The sequence below is a fragment of the Oncorhynchus masou genome, chromosome 23 (assembly GCF_036934945.1).
Source record: "Oncorhynchus masou masou isolate Uvic2021 chromosome 23, UVic_Omas_1.1, whole genome shotgun sequence".
Taxonomy (NCBI): Eukaryota; Metazoa; Chordata; class Actinopteri; order Salmoniformes; family Salmonidae; genus Oncorhynchus; species Oncorhynchus masou.
In genome coordinates, this window is record NC_088234.1 from 27,661,983 (window position 1) to 27,678,491 (window position 16,509).

Below are 16,509 nucleotides of genomic sequence, written 5' to 3' on the forward strand. Positions count from 1 at the left end.
GCATAGTGATACTCGTCGAAAATGTCATGTGACCTTCATAAGCTCCTCAGACAATTATAAACTGAGTATTATTTTTGTCAAATGCAGAACTGTCAAGAAATGTGTGCTTCTTTCACAATCAGAGTTTTAGCACGTTAAAGAGGCTGCCTCTTATTTAGGAAGAATGATTCTTAATCATGAGGTTATGATGTCAATGTAATTCTATTAAATCATTTTCCCTCTTACAAGCAGTTAAATGCTGCTAATTTGATTATTTTCAAATAGATTGAAGTCAAAACTGTAACTCGACAACTCAGGAACATTCACTGTCTTCTTGCTAAGCAACTCCAGTGAAGATTTGACCTTGTGTTTTAGGTTACTGTCCTGCTAAAAGGTGAATTCATCTCCCAGTGTCTGGTGGAAAGCAGATTCAACCAGGTTTTCCTCTAGGATTTTGCCTGTGTTTAGCTCCCTTCTGTTGATGTTTTAAATCCTTTTTGTCCTTAACGATTACTAGCATACCCATACTATGATGCAGCCACAACTATGCTTGAAAATATGGAGAGTGGTACTCAGTAATGTATTGGATTTGCCCCAAACATAACACTTTGTATTCAGTGCAAAAGTTAATTGCTTTGCCACATTCCTTGCAGTATTGCTTCAGTGCCTTGTTGCAAAGAGAATGCATGTTTTGGAATATTTTTTATTCTGTACAGGCTTCCTTCTTTTTACTCTGTCAATTAAGTTACTATTATGAAGAAACTACAATGTTGTTGATCCATCCTCAGTTTTCTCCTATCACAGCAATTTAACTCTGTAACTGTTTTAAAGTAATCATTAGCCTCATGGGGAAATCCCTGAGCGGTTTCCTTCCTCTCTGGCAACTGAGTTAGGAAGGACGCCTGTATCTTTGAAGTGACTGGCTGTATTGATACACCATATAAAGTGTAATTAATAACTTCACCACGATCAAAGGGATATTCAATGTCTGCTTGTTTTTTTACCCATCTACCAATAGGTGCTCTTCATTGCTAGACATTGCAAAACCTCTCTGGTCTTTGTGGTTAAATCTGTTTGAAATTCACTGCTCGGCTGAGGGACCTGACAGATAATTGTGTGTGTGGGGTAGAGAGATGGGGTAGTCATTAAAAAAAAAACATTATTATTGCACACAGAGTCCATGCAACTTATGTGAGTTGTTAAGCAAATTCTTACTCCTGAACTTATTTAGGCTTGCCACAACAAAGGGGTTGAATACATATTGACTCAAGCGTTTAATTTTTTATTAATTTGTAAACATTTCTAAAAACATTATTCCATTTTGACATTGTGTTGTATTGTGAGTTGGCCAGTGACAAATTGAAATGTAATCATTTTAAATTCAGGCTATAACACAACAAAATGTGGAAAAAGTCAAGGGGTGTGAATACTTTCTGAAGGGACTGTATACATATTATGAAAGTGCATATATATATAAAGACATAAAGGTATAGATACTGTATATAGGTAAATAGATACACTGCAATATGTAGATATATTGTAGTTAGATTTCCTCAGTATACATTTCCCATCTTCCATTTAGCTAGCTGTTTCTGTATTATAATGCAATTTATATACAGTATTTAGATTTCTTTTAACGTATTAAAACGGGGGTGGGGGGGGGGGGGTCAGACATGTACTGTTTAAATCTAGCTTGTCAAATTTGTTTTATTTTAGGGTATGAAGTTGCCTATTTGCTTCTTCCCATATAACTCTTAAGATCCATACAGAAGTGTCTAGGCCAACTGTTGTCGAAACAGGGCAAATCCATCCTCAACCCAAGGCTTTGCGGGTCAAAGTGTCAACTGCTCAAACTCTTCTCCAATGGTTTTCTCTTATTCTTGGTACTTAATTGATCAATGAATCTTATTGATTAACCAGAGTCCACTCCACACACCTGGTTTTCCAAGTCCAAATAAGCCTGTGATTGAAAGGCGAAGGAAAACCAGATCTGGAGTCAGCTTATGTTGGGGAGAATCTCTTAACCAAAGACCCGTGATGTCTTCAAAGTGTAGAGACCTTGTGTGGCGAGATGATGGTGATGAGTGAGCGCCCGTCCAGCGGGGCAAACACCGGGTACAGCTTCTCCTTGAACTTGCCTGTGAATGTATAGATGTGGGTCTTGGTCTCTGCGTTGTAGAAGGAGATCTGTCCTTCCTCGTAGTCTAGATAGATCCCCATTCGGCGGGCCACCAGACCCAGGGGCAGGGGCGTCTCAGGCTTGGTACAGGCGTAGAACTGGTGCATACTGCGCCACAGGGTCCAATAGCCAGTCTGGGGGCTCATGGGGAAGCGGCCCTGGCGTTCGGCACTCGCCGTGGTCAGGCCGACCCGCCAGTAGCCGTTGTTGGCTATGTCGACTTCCCAGTAGTGCCGTCCAGAGGCGTATCCCTCCCAGCCCAGCACGCCAGGCCAGGCGTCGAAGCGCTGAGGACTGAAGGGCAGATTGGACTCAGATATGCCCTCCTGGACCTTGCGGTGGTCATCTGAGAGCTGGAGCCACAGGTGGTTGGTCATGGGGTCAAAGGTCACATCGGCTACAGGGCGGAGAGAGTTGACAACTTTTTGAAATGTGCTACACATGTTTTACTTTCACCATTTTAAATAATATTCTGTAATCCATGTTCCACTCTTCGTCTTTTCTATCCTAGCAGTACCAATATTTTGTTGTAAGTTTAAGGTTTGGGCAAAATGTATGAAAATGCTTTAAATGTATACTTTTATTCATTCTTCTTTTCTGTGATTCTTTTTTAAATGTATTAATAGTTCATATTAAAGCATGTGTCCAAATAGACAGATAGTTACCTGATGCACTGATCATCCAGTTCCACACTGAGTTAGGGATGTATCTTGGAGTGCCTGCCTTCCAGGTGCACTGCTTCGCTGACAGCCACAGCGGAGAAATGCCACCCTGAAAATAGGAACACAGACAAAGTGTATGAATGTAGGTAAAGAATTGTCTTTAATAGTTTCATTTCCACCATATTACTGTGAGCTGAAATGGTATACAGTGTATTCGAAAAGTATTCAGACCCCTTCCCTTTTCCCACATTTTGTTATGTTACAGCCTTATTCTAAAATAGATTAAATACATTTTTTCTCACGTTAATCTACACATACTAACCCATAATGACAAAGCGAAAACTCTTTTTTTGCTAATTAAAAAAGTATTCAGACCCTTTGCTATGAGACTTCAAATTGAGCTCCAGTGCATCGTGTTTCCATTGAACATCCTTCAGATGTTTCTACAACTTTACCTGTGGTAAATGTAATTAATTGGACATGATTTGGAAAGGCACATGCGTGTCTATATAATACCTACAGTTGACAGTGCATGTCAGAGCTAAAACCAAGCCATGAGGTCAAAGGAATTGTCCGTAGAGCTCTGAGACAGGATTGTGTCGAGGCACAGATCTGGGGAAGGGTAGCAAAACATTTCTGCAGCATTAAAGGTCCCAAAGAACACAGTGGCCTCCATCATTCTTAAATGGAAGAAATTTGAAACCACAAAGACTCTTCCTAGACATGGCCGCCCGGCCAAACTGAGCAATCAGGCAAGAAGGGCCTTGGTCAGGGATGTGACCAAGAACCCGGTGGTCACTCTGACAGAGCTCCAGAGTTTCTCTGTAGAGATGGGAGAACCTTCCAGAAGGACAACCATCTCACTCCACCAATCAGGCCTTTTATGGTAGAGTAGCCAGACAGAAGCCACTCTTCAGTAAAATGAACATGACAGCCCGATTGTCGTTTGCCAAATGGCACCAAAAGGACTCAGACCACGAGAAACAAGATTCTTTGGTCTGATGAAACCAAGATTGCACTCTTTGGCCTGAATGCCAAGTGCCACTTCTGGAGGAAACTGGGCACCATCTCTATGGTGAAGCATGGTGGTGGCAGCATCATGTTGTGGGGATGTTTTCAGCTTGCAGGCTCTTGAAGACTAATCAGGATCGAGGGAAAGATGAACGGAGTAAAGTACAGAGAGATCCTTGATGAAAACCTGCTCCTGAGCGCTCAGGACTTCAGACTGAGGCGAAGGTTCACCTTCCAACAGGACAACAACCCTAAGCACACAGCTAAGACAATGCAGGAGTGGCTTCGGGACAAGTTTCTGAATGTCCTTAAGTGTCACAGCCAGAGCCCGGACTTGAACCCGATCGAGCATCTCTGGAGAGACCTGAAAAACATTTCAAAACTTGCTTGTGTGTTTTTGTGTGTGGGCGTGTGTGTGTGTGTGTGTCGTCTCACCTTGCAGTCCTCCTTGAGCAGTGACCAAGTAATGAACTCCAGTAAGGGCAGGAGGTTGATCAGTCTCTTCTTCCTCAGACCCAGCAGACGCAGAACATTGCCTAGCTCATTGCTCTGCACCCCACAACGCTGTGTAGACAGACACATAGCCAGACAGACGTTAATACCAAGTAATCTCTATCAGTCCTATCACACTTTTTAGCCCTTATGCTAAATGGTATCTGTTTGGTAACAAATCTGCAGATAGCAGTTAACCAATGCTGTTTGAATGCTAGGTTATACAAATTGCTATCCGTTTGGAACACAGTTTTTCCCCCATTTCCATCCTCGGTAGTGTCCCCTTGTTTCTCATATACATTTGTATCCTTGACCTTGACCAGTCATCCCTGACCTCTCACCTCTGAGGCGCTCTGCAGCTCCTTGGCCCACTCCATGATCCTCTGCTGCACTTCCTCATCGGGGTCCATCTCGCCATCCTTGTTTTCTTCTTCCTCCTCCTCCTCACATCTCTCTTGCACCCAGGGCCTAGCCTTCGCCAGCTGAGGAGGCATAGAGGAATACAGTTGAAGGTTTTCAGTCACATTCAACGTCATTTATTTATGAATAAATGCTGTCTGAATTTAAGCATGCTCCCTCTTATTCTCTCTCTCTCCCTCTCTCTCCATCCCCTTCCGGAGGATCTGAGCCCTAGGACCATGCCTAAGGACTACCTGGCCTGATGACTCCTGGCTGCCTCCAGTCCACCTGGTTGTGCTGCTACTCCAATTTCAACTGTTCTGCCTGCGACTATGGAACCCTGACCTGTTCACTGGACATGCTACCTTGTCCCGGGACTGGTGATTATGACTCTCTCTCTCTCTGCTGTCTCGACCTCTGGATGACCCTGCTCGTCAGCTATGAACGTTTGGCTATGCACTATTTCCACCCGGCACAGCCAGAAGATGACTGGCCAGCCCTCAGAGCCTGGTTCCTTTTTAGGTTTCATCCTAGGATCCTACCTTTCTAGGGAGTTTCTCATAGCCACCGTGCTTCTACATCTGCATTGCTTGCTGTTTGGGGTTTTAGGCTGGGTTTCCGTACAGCACTTTGTGACATCCGCTGATGTCACAAGGGCTTTATAAATACATTTGATTAATTGATAGTTATGATACTTCAAGCGAACATTTGATAGAGTACACACAAAAAAAAAGTCAGTCTTCGTTTTTTTCTCGCCTTGTCGACGCTGTTGAGCTCATTGGCCCACAGCACAATGAGTTTCCTGCTCTCTTCCAGATTGCGTTCTGTTTTCAGCTCCACCGGGGTCTCTCCTTTACTGGTGCCCTTCCCCGCATCACTGCCACTCTGCAACAAGACAACACAGCAACCAGGTCAATACCATACTGTACATTCTCAATAGTGTGTATAGCGATCTCATCTCAATCCTCTTAATGTCAAAGCAATGTTGTAGAAATTCCTGCAAAAAGGCGAACACAACTAGGCATCAAGTAAATTACTAGATCAAATCAATTCAAAATGGGATCAAATCAATTCAAAATGGGATGGTTGAGAGTGTTTTTTGTTTACGTAACCCTGTTACTGCCTGGGAGGCCAGAAGCCAGGTCAGCACTCCCCGTCATATCTCCAACCCCATCTGGCCCCCCTTGCATTTCAACACGTTTTCATATCATATACTATGTGGGAGGCCCTCGCCGATCCCCCCCCCCTCAAAGTTTCCTAGTGACTGACAGAAGCCCCTCTAAGCCGGGCCTACTATTTTTCCTTCACCTCACATTTTGCATTAATACAAACAAAGGACAAAATAACACTCACTAATACTATCATACTAACATTGTACAAGTGTATATATCTGAACTCTCTCAGTTACTGCTTTTGTTCCCTCTTCCCTTGTTCTTTCTATAGATATATATCTTTCCCCCCCTCCCTCTCTCTCCCTTTCAGGGTCCTACTGTACCTTGCAGACTTGGGCCACCTGCTCCTTCCAATGGTTGATGAAGCGGACACATTCCTGCAGACTGCGCAGGTTCTTCATGCCATTCTGATGAGCGTGTTGCTACAAAGGACACACGCACACACATACAGTATGAACAGTGTGGTGGATGAATCAGAATAAGTTGGGTAACATAAATAAGATGTTTTATTTACATAATATGCTCATGTAAATACTTGTCATTAGAATGTTTCCCTTTGGACTATAGGGTTTGCAGTTGCACTTATCCCTTCTCAGCTAAGGCTCAGTCACTTGGGGCCCGGAGAGGTCAGGCTTGTCTTCATATGTGAATGTAATCTGTCAAACCATCTGGTGATATGCAGAATATCAGAAGGAGAGGAGGACAGAATGGAACATTGTCTTCTTATGTGAATGTGTCTTTACCTATTCCTAAACCATGTGAAGGGATGGCGTGATTAATGGGGAACCAATTAATTGTCTCCACAATGTCTGTACGCCAGTCACTCCCTCCTTATCCCGTTGGGAGGAGGAGTATGGCGGTGTCTGGAACCATTGTATGACCCCTCTGATGTTGCACTTGTCTTTCATAGTATATGACCTAGAGGCTCACTCCCCTCAGTGAGCTTGTCCAAGAGTGGGGTGTACTTGAGATGGGAGTATCTAGAGTTGACAATTGATATATGCCATTGGATGATTTGGGGTTCTTGTACTATGAAGTACCAGGAACGAGATTAGAACCTCGTCTTAGAGACCAAACTGAACGATAATTTATAGCTAATGCTATCTGGCTATGGGATACTCCTCTCTCAAGTAAAAGGCCCTGTGTGAACAGTTCCTAAGATCTGTGGTTCGTCATGTAAGTTGAGAGGGGTGTATCTTGGCTATAAAAGATCTTTGTATTCTTATGCAGGGACTCTCAGAATTCATTATAGACACTGAGCGTGCATGTGTGTAGCCTACCGATGAGCGATGTGTGGAGGGGGCACTGCTCTTGCGGAGGCTGGTAGGGGCTGAGCTGTGGGCCTGGAGGTCCTCTTCAGGAAGGTTCCAGCGCACCGCCCCAATGGATTGACTCTGGGTAGAGCTCTCCAACTTCAGCTGGGAGTTAAGCTCTGGAGGTGAAATAGTGATAAAATTAGATTAGAGTGGATGAGGGGTGGGGGACGCACATACATTTTAGAGTCAGATTTAACTAAGCGTATACATTTAACTTTACGTCAGATTTAATTAAATCAAATTAGTTATTGCTTAAAGGCCCAGTGCAGTCAAAACTTTGATTTCCTGTGATTTATATATATTTTCACACTATGAAGTTGGAATAATACTGTGAAATTGGGAAGATTGTGATAATTCCCTTTTAGTGTAAGAGCTGTTTGAAAAGACCGCCTGAAATTTCAGCCTGTTGTGGTGGGATGGAGTTTTGGCCTGCTGGCGACATCACCAGGCCGTAAATTAGTTAATAGACCAATAAGAAAGAGAGCTAGTTTTAACAGCTAGTTTTCAGTTTTCCCCTTCCCACAGACCCCTTCCAAACAGTCCTGTCAAAATTCTTGCTTGAGAAATTGCTCTTTGTTAACCCACTGAACACAGAAGTCCATTCAATGTCTATTCCATGTTGGATCAACGTAATTTCGTGAAAGGACGTGAAAAAAACATTGATTCGACTTATGTGTACCCGTTGGAAAGAAGCAATTGATACATTTTTTGGACAATTTTTAATGGAAAACAATCACAGTAATTGTTACCAGAAATTATTTTATATTGATCATTTTAAAAACCGTCTGCATTGGACATTCAAAAGATAAACAATTATAAAATAGTATCTATTTGCTCTATTGTTCATTGTTAATTATTACGAACTTCATTATTACGAACTTCATTGGAATCCACTTGTGGTAAATTCAATTGATTGGACATGATTTGGAAAGGCACACAGCTGTCTATATAAGGTCCCACAGTTGACAGTGCATGCCAGATCAAAAACCAAGCCATGAGGTTGAAGGACTCAGGATTGTGTCTAGGTACAGATCTGGGGAAGGGTACCAAAATATTTCTGCAGCATTGACAGTACCCAAGAACACAGGGACCTCCATCACTCTTAAATGGAAGAAGTTTGTAACCACCAAGACTCTTCCTAGAGCTGCCCCCCCCCCCCCCCCAGTCAAACTGAGCAATTGGGGGAGAAGGGCCTTGGTCAGGGAGGTGACCAAGTACCCGCTGGTCCTCTGGGGAGATGGGAAAACCTTCCAGAAGGCCAGCCATCTCTGAAGCACACCACCAATACGGTCTTTAAGGTAGAGTTGCCAGACGGAAGCCACTCCTCAGTAAAAGGCACATGACAGCGTGTTTGGAGTTTGCCAAAAGGTACCCAAAGACTCTCAGAACATGACAAACAAGATTCTCTGATCTGATGAAACCAATATTAAACTCTTTGGCCTGAATGCTGAGATTCACATCTTTACGAAACCTGGCACCATCCCTACAGTGAAGCATGGTGGTGGGAGCGTCATGCTGTGGGGATGTTTTTCAGGGGCAGGGACTGGAAGACTAGTCAGGATCGAGACAAAGATGAACAAAGCAAAGTACAAAGAGATCCTTGAAGAAAACCTCCAGAGCGCTCACCTCCTCAGACTGGGGGCGAACTTTCACCTATCAACAGGACAACGACCCTAAGCACACAGCCAAGACAATGCAGGAGTGGCCCAGCCAGAGCCTGGACTTAAACCTGATCGAACATCTCTGGAGAGACCTGAAAATAGCTGTGCAGCAAATCTCCAACCTGACGGAGCTTGAGAGGATCTGCAGAGAAGAATGGGAGAAACTCCCCAAATACAGGTGTGCCAAGCTTATAGCGTTATACCCAAAAAGACTCAAGGCTGTAATCGCTGCAAAATGTGCTTCAACAAAGTACTGAGTAAAGGGTCTGAATACTTGTGTAAATGTGATATATAATTAGCAGAAAAAGTCTAAAAACCTGTTTTTGCTTTGTCATTACGGGATATTGTGTGTAGATTGATGAGGGGAAAAAACTATTTAATCCATTTTAGAATAAGGCTGTAACCTAACAAAATGTGTAAAATGTCTGAAGGCTTTGTATATATGTATAAGACAATAATGTATAACATATCTAATATATCTAATATTATAATATAACACTGTTAATAGGGAACAATACTTACTAGACACCTTCAGAATGCTCTTCATCTTGAAAGTTTCCATCCTTAGTCCTGTATAGACAAGGTAGACTCCTTACAAAATATTCCATTTAACAATAGAGGCAGAGGCCACTGAGGATATTACTATGTATCCACATGTTGAATTTGACAAAATGGCACAAGCTAATTAAAAACTGAGTCCACCAGCAAGCTTAGAATATACAACACAATGGTATGAAATATCTACACAAAATCGAAACCCAGATCTAAGACCAATGCCAGATGCCGTTGTTGAAGTTATGAAAATGACTTCAGTAGAGAAATATAATCTACATCATAATGAAAACTACAGCAATGGCTATGTCCTTACATCAGACGAAATGATAAAGAATGAAACATTTGAGATAAAAATCCCCAAATTCAAAATTCTACCCTATGCATGTAGGTCAGGCTGGTGCGCGGTCGTGGTGGTGGTGGTGGTGATAAGACTGGACAGCAAACCCTGCTCATCTACTGTTTTTGTTACATGCTGAGGTGGTTTAATCTTTGGACCTTTTATGGTGCTTGGGAAAGCGAGAAGGAGGGGGGATCTTTCTGCAGGTATAATCAGCCTACCTTCCCAGAAATCCATATTGGCTATACCATGAGGAGAGCGCGTGAGATTCTAGTCTAGCGATAAGGGGTCACACGTTGATTACATAAAGTGACACAGAATTACCATCTTTGGCTCCGTTTACACAGGCAGACCAATTCTGATCTTTTTTCCACTAATTGGTCTTTTGACCAATCAGATCAGCTCTGAAAACAGGAGTGAAAGTAGATTTCTTACCTTACGGGACATCCAAGTTCGAGCACACATTTTTTTTTATAGCCAAGATGTCCAGTGGAGGATGCTGAGGGGATGTTTTTCAGGGGCAGGGACTGGAAGACTAGTCAGGATCGAGACAAAGATGAACAAAGCAAAGTACAGAGATCCTTGATGAAAACCTCCAGAGCGCTCACCTCCTCAGACTGGGGGAACGTTCACCTTCCAACAGGACAACGATCCTAAGCACACAGCCAAGACAATGTAGGAGTGACCCAGCCAGAGCCTCATAATAATGGTTGGAACAGAGCAAAAGGAATGGCATCAAACACATGTAAATCATGTTGTTTTTTTAATGTTGTTTTTTTTCAATTTTACTCCCCTTTTTCTACCCAATTTCCAATTTTCGTCCACTGATTCCGATCCATCCTTTACCACAAGCCCCCCCTCCCAAATTAAGGTGCCACCAACCTCCTGTGGTTTAATCATAGAATTACATAGGCCTACACAATCCCTATTCAGTTCATATATGATCTCTGTGTGCCTAGTAGCCTAGGCCTAGTAAAGATTTGTCATTTCACTTTAATCATGCATTCATTACCTTTTTAACGTGGCATAAACACAGCCTGTCATGATGTTAACATCTGATTGTCAAACATTCACTTCAAAAACATTAAAATCGTATTGTTGTTTTGTATTAGTTTTGTTCAGTGTTCGATCTTCCATAAAAATAAATATGTACGCTTACCACGCTGCGCCTTGGTCTCCTCCATATGACAATCGTGACACCGTGCTTACTGAGGTATGGCCTATACTGTCGCCGTGAAATGTCATTTTAGAAATGCCCATCTTTAAAACATCAAAACGTTTACATACACCTTAGCCAAATACATTTAAACTCCGTTTTTCACAAATCCTGACATTTAATCATAGTAAGATTTCCCTGGCTTAGGTCAGTTAGGATCACTTTAACAATGTGAAATGTCAGAATAATAGTAGAGAGAAGGATTTATTTCAGCTTTTCTTTCTTTCATCACATTCCCAGTGGATCACTCAATTAGTATTTGGTAGCATTGCCTTTAAATTGTTTAACTTGGGTCAAACGTTTTAGGTAGCCTTCCACAAGCTTCCCACAATAAGTTGGGGGAATTTTGGCCCATTACTCCTGACAGAGCTGGTGTAACTGAGTTGTTGTTGTCCTTAAGCCATTTTGCCACAACTTTGGAAATATGCTTGGGGTCATTGTCCATTTGGAAGACCCATTTGCGACCAAGCTTTAACTTCCTGACTGATGTCTTGAGATGTTGCTTCAATATACCCACATAATTTTCCTCCCTCATGATGCCATCTATTTTGTGAAGTGCACCAGTCCCTCCTGCAGCAAAGCACCCCCGCAATATGATGCTGCCACCCACGTGCTTCACGGTTGGGATGGTGTTCTTTGGCTTGCAAGCATCCCCCTTTTTCCTCCAAACATAACGATGGTCATTATGGCCAAATAGTTCCATTTTTGTTTCATCAGACCAGAGGACATTTCTCCAAACAGTACGGTCCTTGTCCCCATGTCCAGTTGCAAACCGTAGTCTGGCTTTGTTATGGTGGTTTTGGAGCAGTGGCTTCTTCCTTGCTGAGCGGCCTTTCAGATTAAGTCGATTTAGGAATCGTTTTACTGTGGATATAGATACTTTTGTACCCGTTTCCTCCAGCATCTTCACAAGGTCCTTTGCTGTTGTTCTGGGATTGATTTGCACTTTTCGCAACAAAGTACGTTCATCTCAACGAGACAGAACGTGTCTCCTTCATGAGTGGCATGACGGCTGAGTGGTCCCATGGTATTTATACTTGCGTACTATTGTTTGTACAGATAAACGTGGTACCTTCAGGCGTTTGGGAATTTCTCCCAAGGATGAACCAGACTTGTGGATGTTTTTTTTTCTGAGGTCTTTGCTGATTTATTTTGATTTTCCCATGATGTCTAGGAAAGAGGCACCGAGTTTGAAGGTATGCCTTTAAATACATCCACAGGTACACCTCCAATTGACTCAAATTATGTCAATTAGCCAATCAGACACTTATAAAGCCATTACATAATTTTCTGGAATTTTCCAAGATGTTTAAAGGCATAGTGTATGTAAACTTCTAACCCAATGGAATTGTGATACAGTGAATTAACAATTGTTGGAAAAATTACTTGTGTCATGCACAAAGTAAATATCCTAACCGACTTGCCAAAACTATAGTTTGTTCACAAGAAATTTGTGGAGTTGAAAAATGAGTTTTAATGACTCCAACTTAAGTGTATGTAAACTTCCGACTGTACACTGTTGCTCAAAAAGTAATACTAAGGGAATGTTGTGTAGTAAGCTGTTAGTTGCTCATGTGCCTCACCCTAATAATTTGGTCCCTTTCCCCTCATAAATGTGTCTACTGTTCAGACTTGGTGTGCACATGTAGCCTATAGCTTGTTTTAGAGAAATGTAATAATCAAATATTGTAAGAGCTTTCATTGTCTGCATATAAGCATCCTTTGTTTATCCTAGGGTTCTGACTTGCTGTACAGGGAGAATACTGTAAGAACCGCTCATCATTTGAATTTTGTCTCTGTACATTTCAAAAGTGCTGAACAAATTTTTATATTGTCTATCTGTCCTAGCTCGCTCATTAACGTCTTAATCGAAATTACGGATTTTCCCTTATCCGCTTGTCGTCCCCTTATGCCATAGTTTGTACATCTCAGTTGTCAGTAGAAACCAAATTTGTTTAAGCAAGTCAGCCATATCAGCTATATATTTTTTAAAGGCAGTAATTTAGGCTGAATGAACTGTTTCGCTGCCAGACAAGGCTCCGCTGATAGCCAGGTGTAGTGGTGGTAAGGATTCACTCCATGGTGCTGAAAAGTGCTGTTGGGACAGCTTTATGTAGGCCCTAACAGTTTGTGTATCTCTCTCCTTCTGAATAAACAACCATAAATCTGCCTGGTTGGCAAACCCAATCTGAACTTTGTTGCTGCTAAGTATTGCCCTGCTGTTGCTAAGACAAAAGGCAATAGCTATCATAAATTTGATAGATACGAATGCAAAGGTGAGAGTTTGCATGGTTCTTTGCATCATGCATCATCTTGACCAGTCATGATCACACCTGAATTACTTACTGATAGTTGGAACTGGGAATTAGTGTCTAATAGTTGGTTTGCCAGGTGAAATGTCGCAGTGAATGGCCCAGAAAGGGGTTAAGGCCTTCCCACACTGTACGTCGGATTCAGTCTTTTACGATAAAAACTGTACGTCGGATTCAGTCGTTTACGATAGAAACTGTACGTCGGATTCAGTCTTTTACGATAATTATATGTCACACTGTGCGATGTTCCCAAAATAAAACTCTTGTGATCAACCTGGACAGATTTTGCAATTTGCTTCAGTTTGGTCGTCACATTCTGCGGTTGGCTTGGGAGCCTACTTCAGCCGACTTAGGCGGCTACATCAACTGCAGGGGTGCATTTGATCTGCACATGTGCCAGCACCAGCAGCTCAAGCCTCCTCTATGCTTATGCACAAGTTCATTGAATTTGGAAAAACTAAAAGTATACATCTTACTAACCTTATATGTCAGAATCAAATATGCTTACCAAAAATAACATGGTTGCTGTGATAGAACATTTATTTGGATTAGCAATTTTTTTTGTGAATTTATCAAAATCCCATCAGGTAACTGTCACGACTTCCACCGAAGGTAGTTCCTCTCCCTGTTCCTTCCTCTCCCTGTTCAGGCGGTGCTCCTCTCCGTGTTCCTTCCTCTCCCTGTTCAGGCGGTGCTCCTCTCCCTGTTCCTTCCTCTCCCTGTTTAGGCGGTGCTCCTCTCCCTGTTCCTTCCTTTCCCTGTTCAGGCGGTGCTCCTCTCCCTGTTCCTTCCTCTCCCTGTTTAGGCGGTGCTCCTCTCCCTGTTCCTTCCTCTCCCTGTTTAGGCGGTGCTCCTCTCCCTGTTCCTTCCTCTCCCTGTTCAGGCGGTGCTCCTCTCCCTGTTCCTTCCTCTCCCTGTTTAGGCGGTGCTCCTCTCCCTGTTCCTTCCTTTCCCTGTTCAGGTGGTGCTCCTCTCCCTGTTCCTTCTTCTCCCTGTTTAGGCGGTGCTCCTCTCCCTGTTCCTTCCTCTCCCTGTTTAGGCAGTGCTCCTCTCCCTGTTCCTTCCTCTCCCTGTTCAGGCGGTGCTCCTCTCCCTGTTCCTTCCTCTCCCTGTTCAGGCGGTGATCCTCTCCCTGTTCCTTCCTCTCCCTGTTTAGGCGGTGCTCCTCTCCCTGTTCCTTCCTCTCCCTGTTTAGGCGGTGCTCTTCTCCCTGTTCCTTCCTCTCCCTGTTCAGGCGGTGCTCCTCTCCCTGTTCCTTCCTCTCCCTGTTCAGGCGGTGCTCCTCTCCCTGTTCCTTCCTCTCCCTGTTTAGGCGGTGCTCCTCTCCCTGTTCCTTCCTCTCCCTGTTTAGGCGGTGCTCCTCTCCCTGTTCCTTCCTCTCCCTGTTTAGGCGGTGCTCCTCTCCCTGTTCCTTCCTCTCCCTGTTCAGGCGGTGCTCCTCTCCCTGTTCCTTCCTCTCCCTGTTTAGGCGGTGCTCCTCTCCCTGTTCCTTCATCTCCCTGTTTAGGCGGTGCTCCTCTCCCTGTTCCTTCCTCTCCCTGTTCAGGCTGTGCTCCTCTTCCTGTTCCTTCCTCTCCCTGTTTAGGCAGTGCTCCTCTCCCTGTTCCTTCCTCTCCCTGTTCAGGCGGGGGTGCTCCTCTCCCTGTTCCTTCCTCTCCATGTTCAATCCTCTACCTGTTCCTTCCTCTCCCTGTTCAGGCGGTGCTCCTCTCCCTGTTCTTTCCTCTCCCTGTTCAGGCGGTGCTCCTCTCCCTGTTCCTTCCTCTCCCTGTTCAGGCGGTGCTCCTCTCCCTGTTCTTTCCTCTCCCTGTTCAGGCGGGGGTGCTCCTCTCCCTGTTCCTTCCTCTCCATGTTCAATCCTCTCCCTGTTCCTTCCTCTCCCTGTTCAGGCGGTGCTCCTCTCCCTGTTCTTTCCTCTCCCTGTTCAGGCGGTGCTCCTCTCCCTGTTCCTTCCTCTCCCTGTTTAGGCGGTGCTCCTCTCCCTGTTCCTTCCTCTCCCTGTTTAGGCGGTGCTCCTCTCCCTGTTCCTTCCTCTCCCTGTTCAGGCGGTGCTCCTCTCCCTGTTCTTTCCTCTCCCTGTTCAGGCGGTGCTCCTCTCCCTGTTCCTTCCTCTCCCTGTTCAGGCGGTGCTCCTCTCCCTGTTCCTTCCTCTCCCTGTTCAGGCGGTGCTCGGTGGTCGGAGTCGCCGGCCTACTAGCCATCACCGATCCCTTTTTCCTTTTCTGTTTGTTTTGTCTTTGGTTCTTTCACACCTGGTTTAATTTGCCTTAATTTCTGTGTGTATATTTACCCTGTTACCTGCCTAGGTTTGTGTGGGATTATTTTATTTGTGATGTAGGTTGGTGAGGTTGTGCCCATTTTTTATTTTCACGCATTTATTAAGACTCTGTTATCTGTTTGTTCCTCCTTGCGTGAGTAACGGGTGTCTCTGTTCTCGAGGGCGTTTGACTTTTGTATTGTGCCATACCTGTATTTGGTGGACTTGCCTATTAAAAGTACTGCATCTCAGACATCTCGGCTCTCCTGCGCCCGACTCCTTCACCTACCTCCTAACGCAACATTGTCACAGTAACCTGATTTCAGATGTGTCAAGCAAACAAGATTATTAGGAAATAGTTTTCTTGCAAAGCATGTCAATGTTTAGATCAAACTATTTTAATAATCGGACAATTCACAGCAATTGTATTATTGTGTGCATACTCAGTGCTGGAGGTGTTCCTGTTTGTTAGTCACCGGGAAAGGCTCGTAACACCAGTCACACCACATGATAAAGGCTCAACATTTCAGACACTGCCAGAATTTTGTCAGCGCCCAAAACCACAAGTAGTGGTAATTTAATCATCAGACCTAGACCCTGTCACACTGAATGAGTCAAGCTGTCCGACAATCGTTTACCACCTAAGAATTTGCCCAAGATGTGGAAATGTTGTTTGGGGATGGCAAAAATCGTACAGTCTGTGTGGGCCTTAAAAGAACCGTAATAGTGTGTGGGTGCATGTATTGGAAGGGGGTCCTTTTACAGTTGAGTGTTAATCGCACACGTCAAAGGAATGAAGGTCAATATTAGCCTAATAATCTCCAGGTTGCAACAGAAACCAACGGTCACCTCCACTTCAGGACAGACAATCAGTCCCCAGTCAAAGACAATAGACATTAGCTAGATATACACTTTAAGAACATAAACTATCTCTGACGACCCCAACAGTAGTCCATGGAGG

General features: G+C 43.8%; 1 protein-coding gene across 1 annotated transcript; it reads right to left on the minus strand.

Annotated features, from left to right (window-relative positions):
* Positions 1–1,240: 1,240 nt before the first annotated feature.
* On the minus strand, positions 1,241–9,891 carry LOC135510684 (nuclear factor 7, brain-like). Its single transcript, XM_064931793.1, has 9 exons — positions 9,802–9,891; positions 9,394–9,441; positions 7,175–7,326; positions 6,218–6,316; positions 5,479–5,607; positions 4,665–4,805; positions 4,267–4,395; positions 2,824–2,929; positions 1,241–2,555 (listed from the first exon to the last, which is right to left on the minus strand). Exons 2-9 carry the CDS (start codon positions 9,431–9,433, stop codon positions 2,023–2,025), a joined length of 1,329 nt encoding a protein of 442 aa, XP_064787865.1. The 5' UTR covers positions 9,434–9,441; positions 9,802–9,891; the 3' UTR covers positions 1,241–2,022.
* Positions 9,892–16,509: the final 6,618 nt, after the last annotated feature.

What these genes read in the sequence shown, in the direction of transcription:
- LOC135510684 (XM_064931793.1), bottom strand. Translation starts at nt 9,433, where the DNA reads ATGGAAACTTTCAAGATGAAGAGCATTCTGAAGGTGTCTA. An exon ending in AGGTGGCCCAAGTCTGCAAG is followed by an intron (nt 5,608 to 6,217) that starts GTACAGTAGGAC and finishes GTCTTGTTGCAG; the next exon opens with AGTGGCAGTGATGCGGGGAA. An exon ending in TGCTCAAGGAGGACTGCAAG is followed by an intron (nt 2,930 to 4,266) that starts GTGAGACGACAC and finishes TCCTATTTTCAG; the next exon opens with GGTGGCATTTCTCCGCTGTG.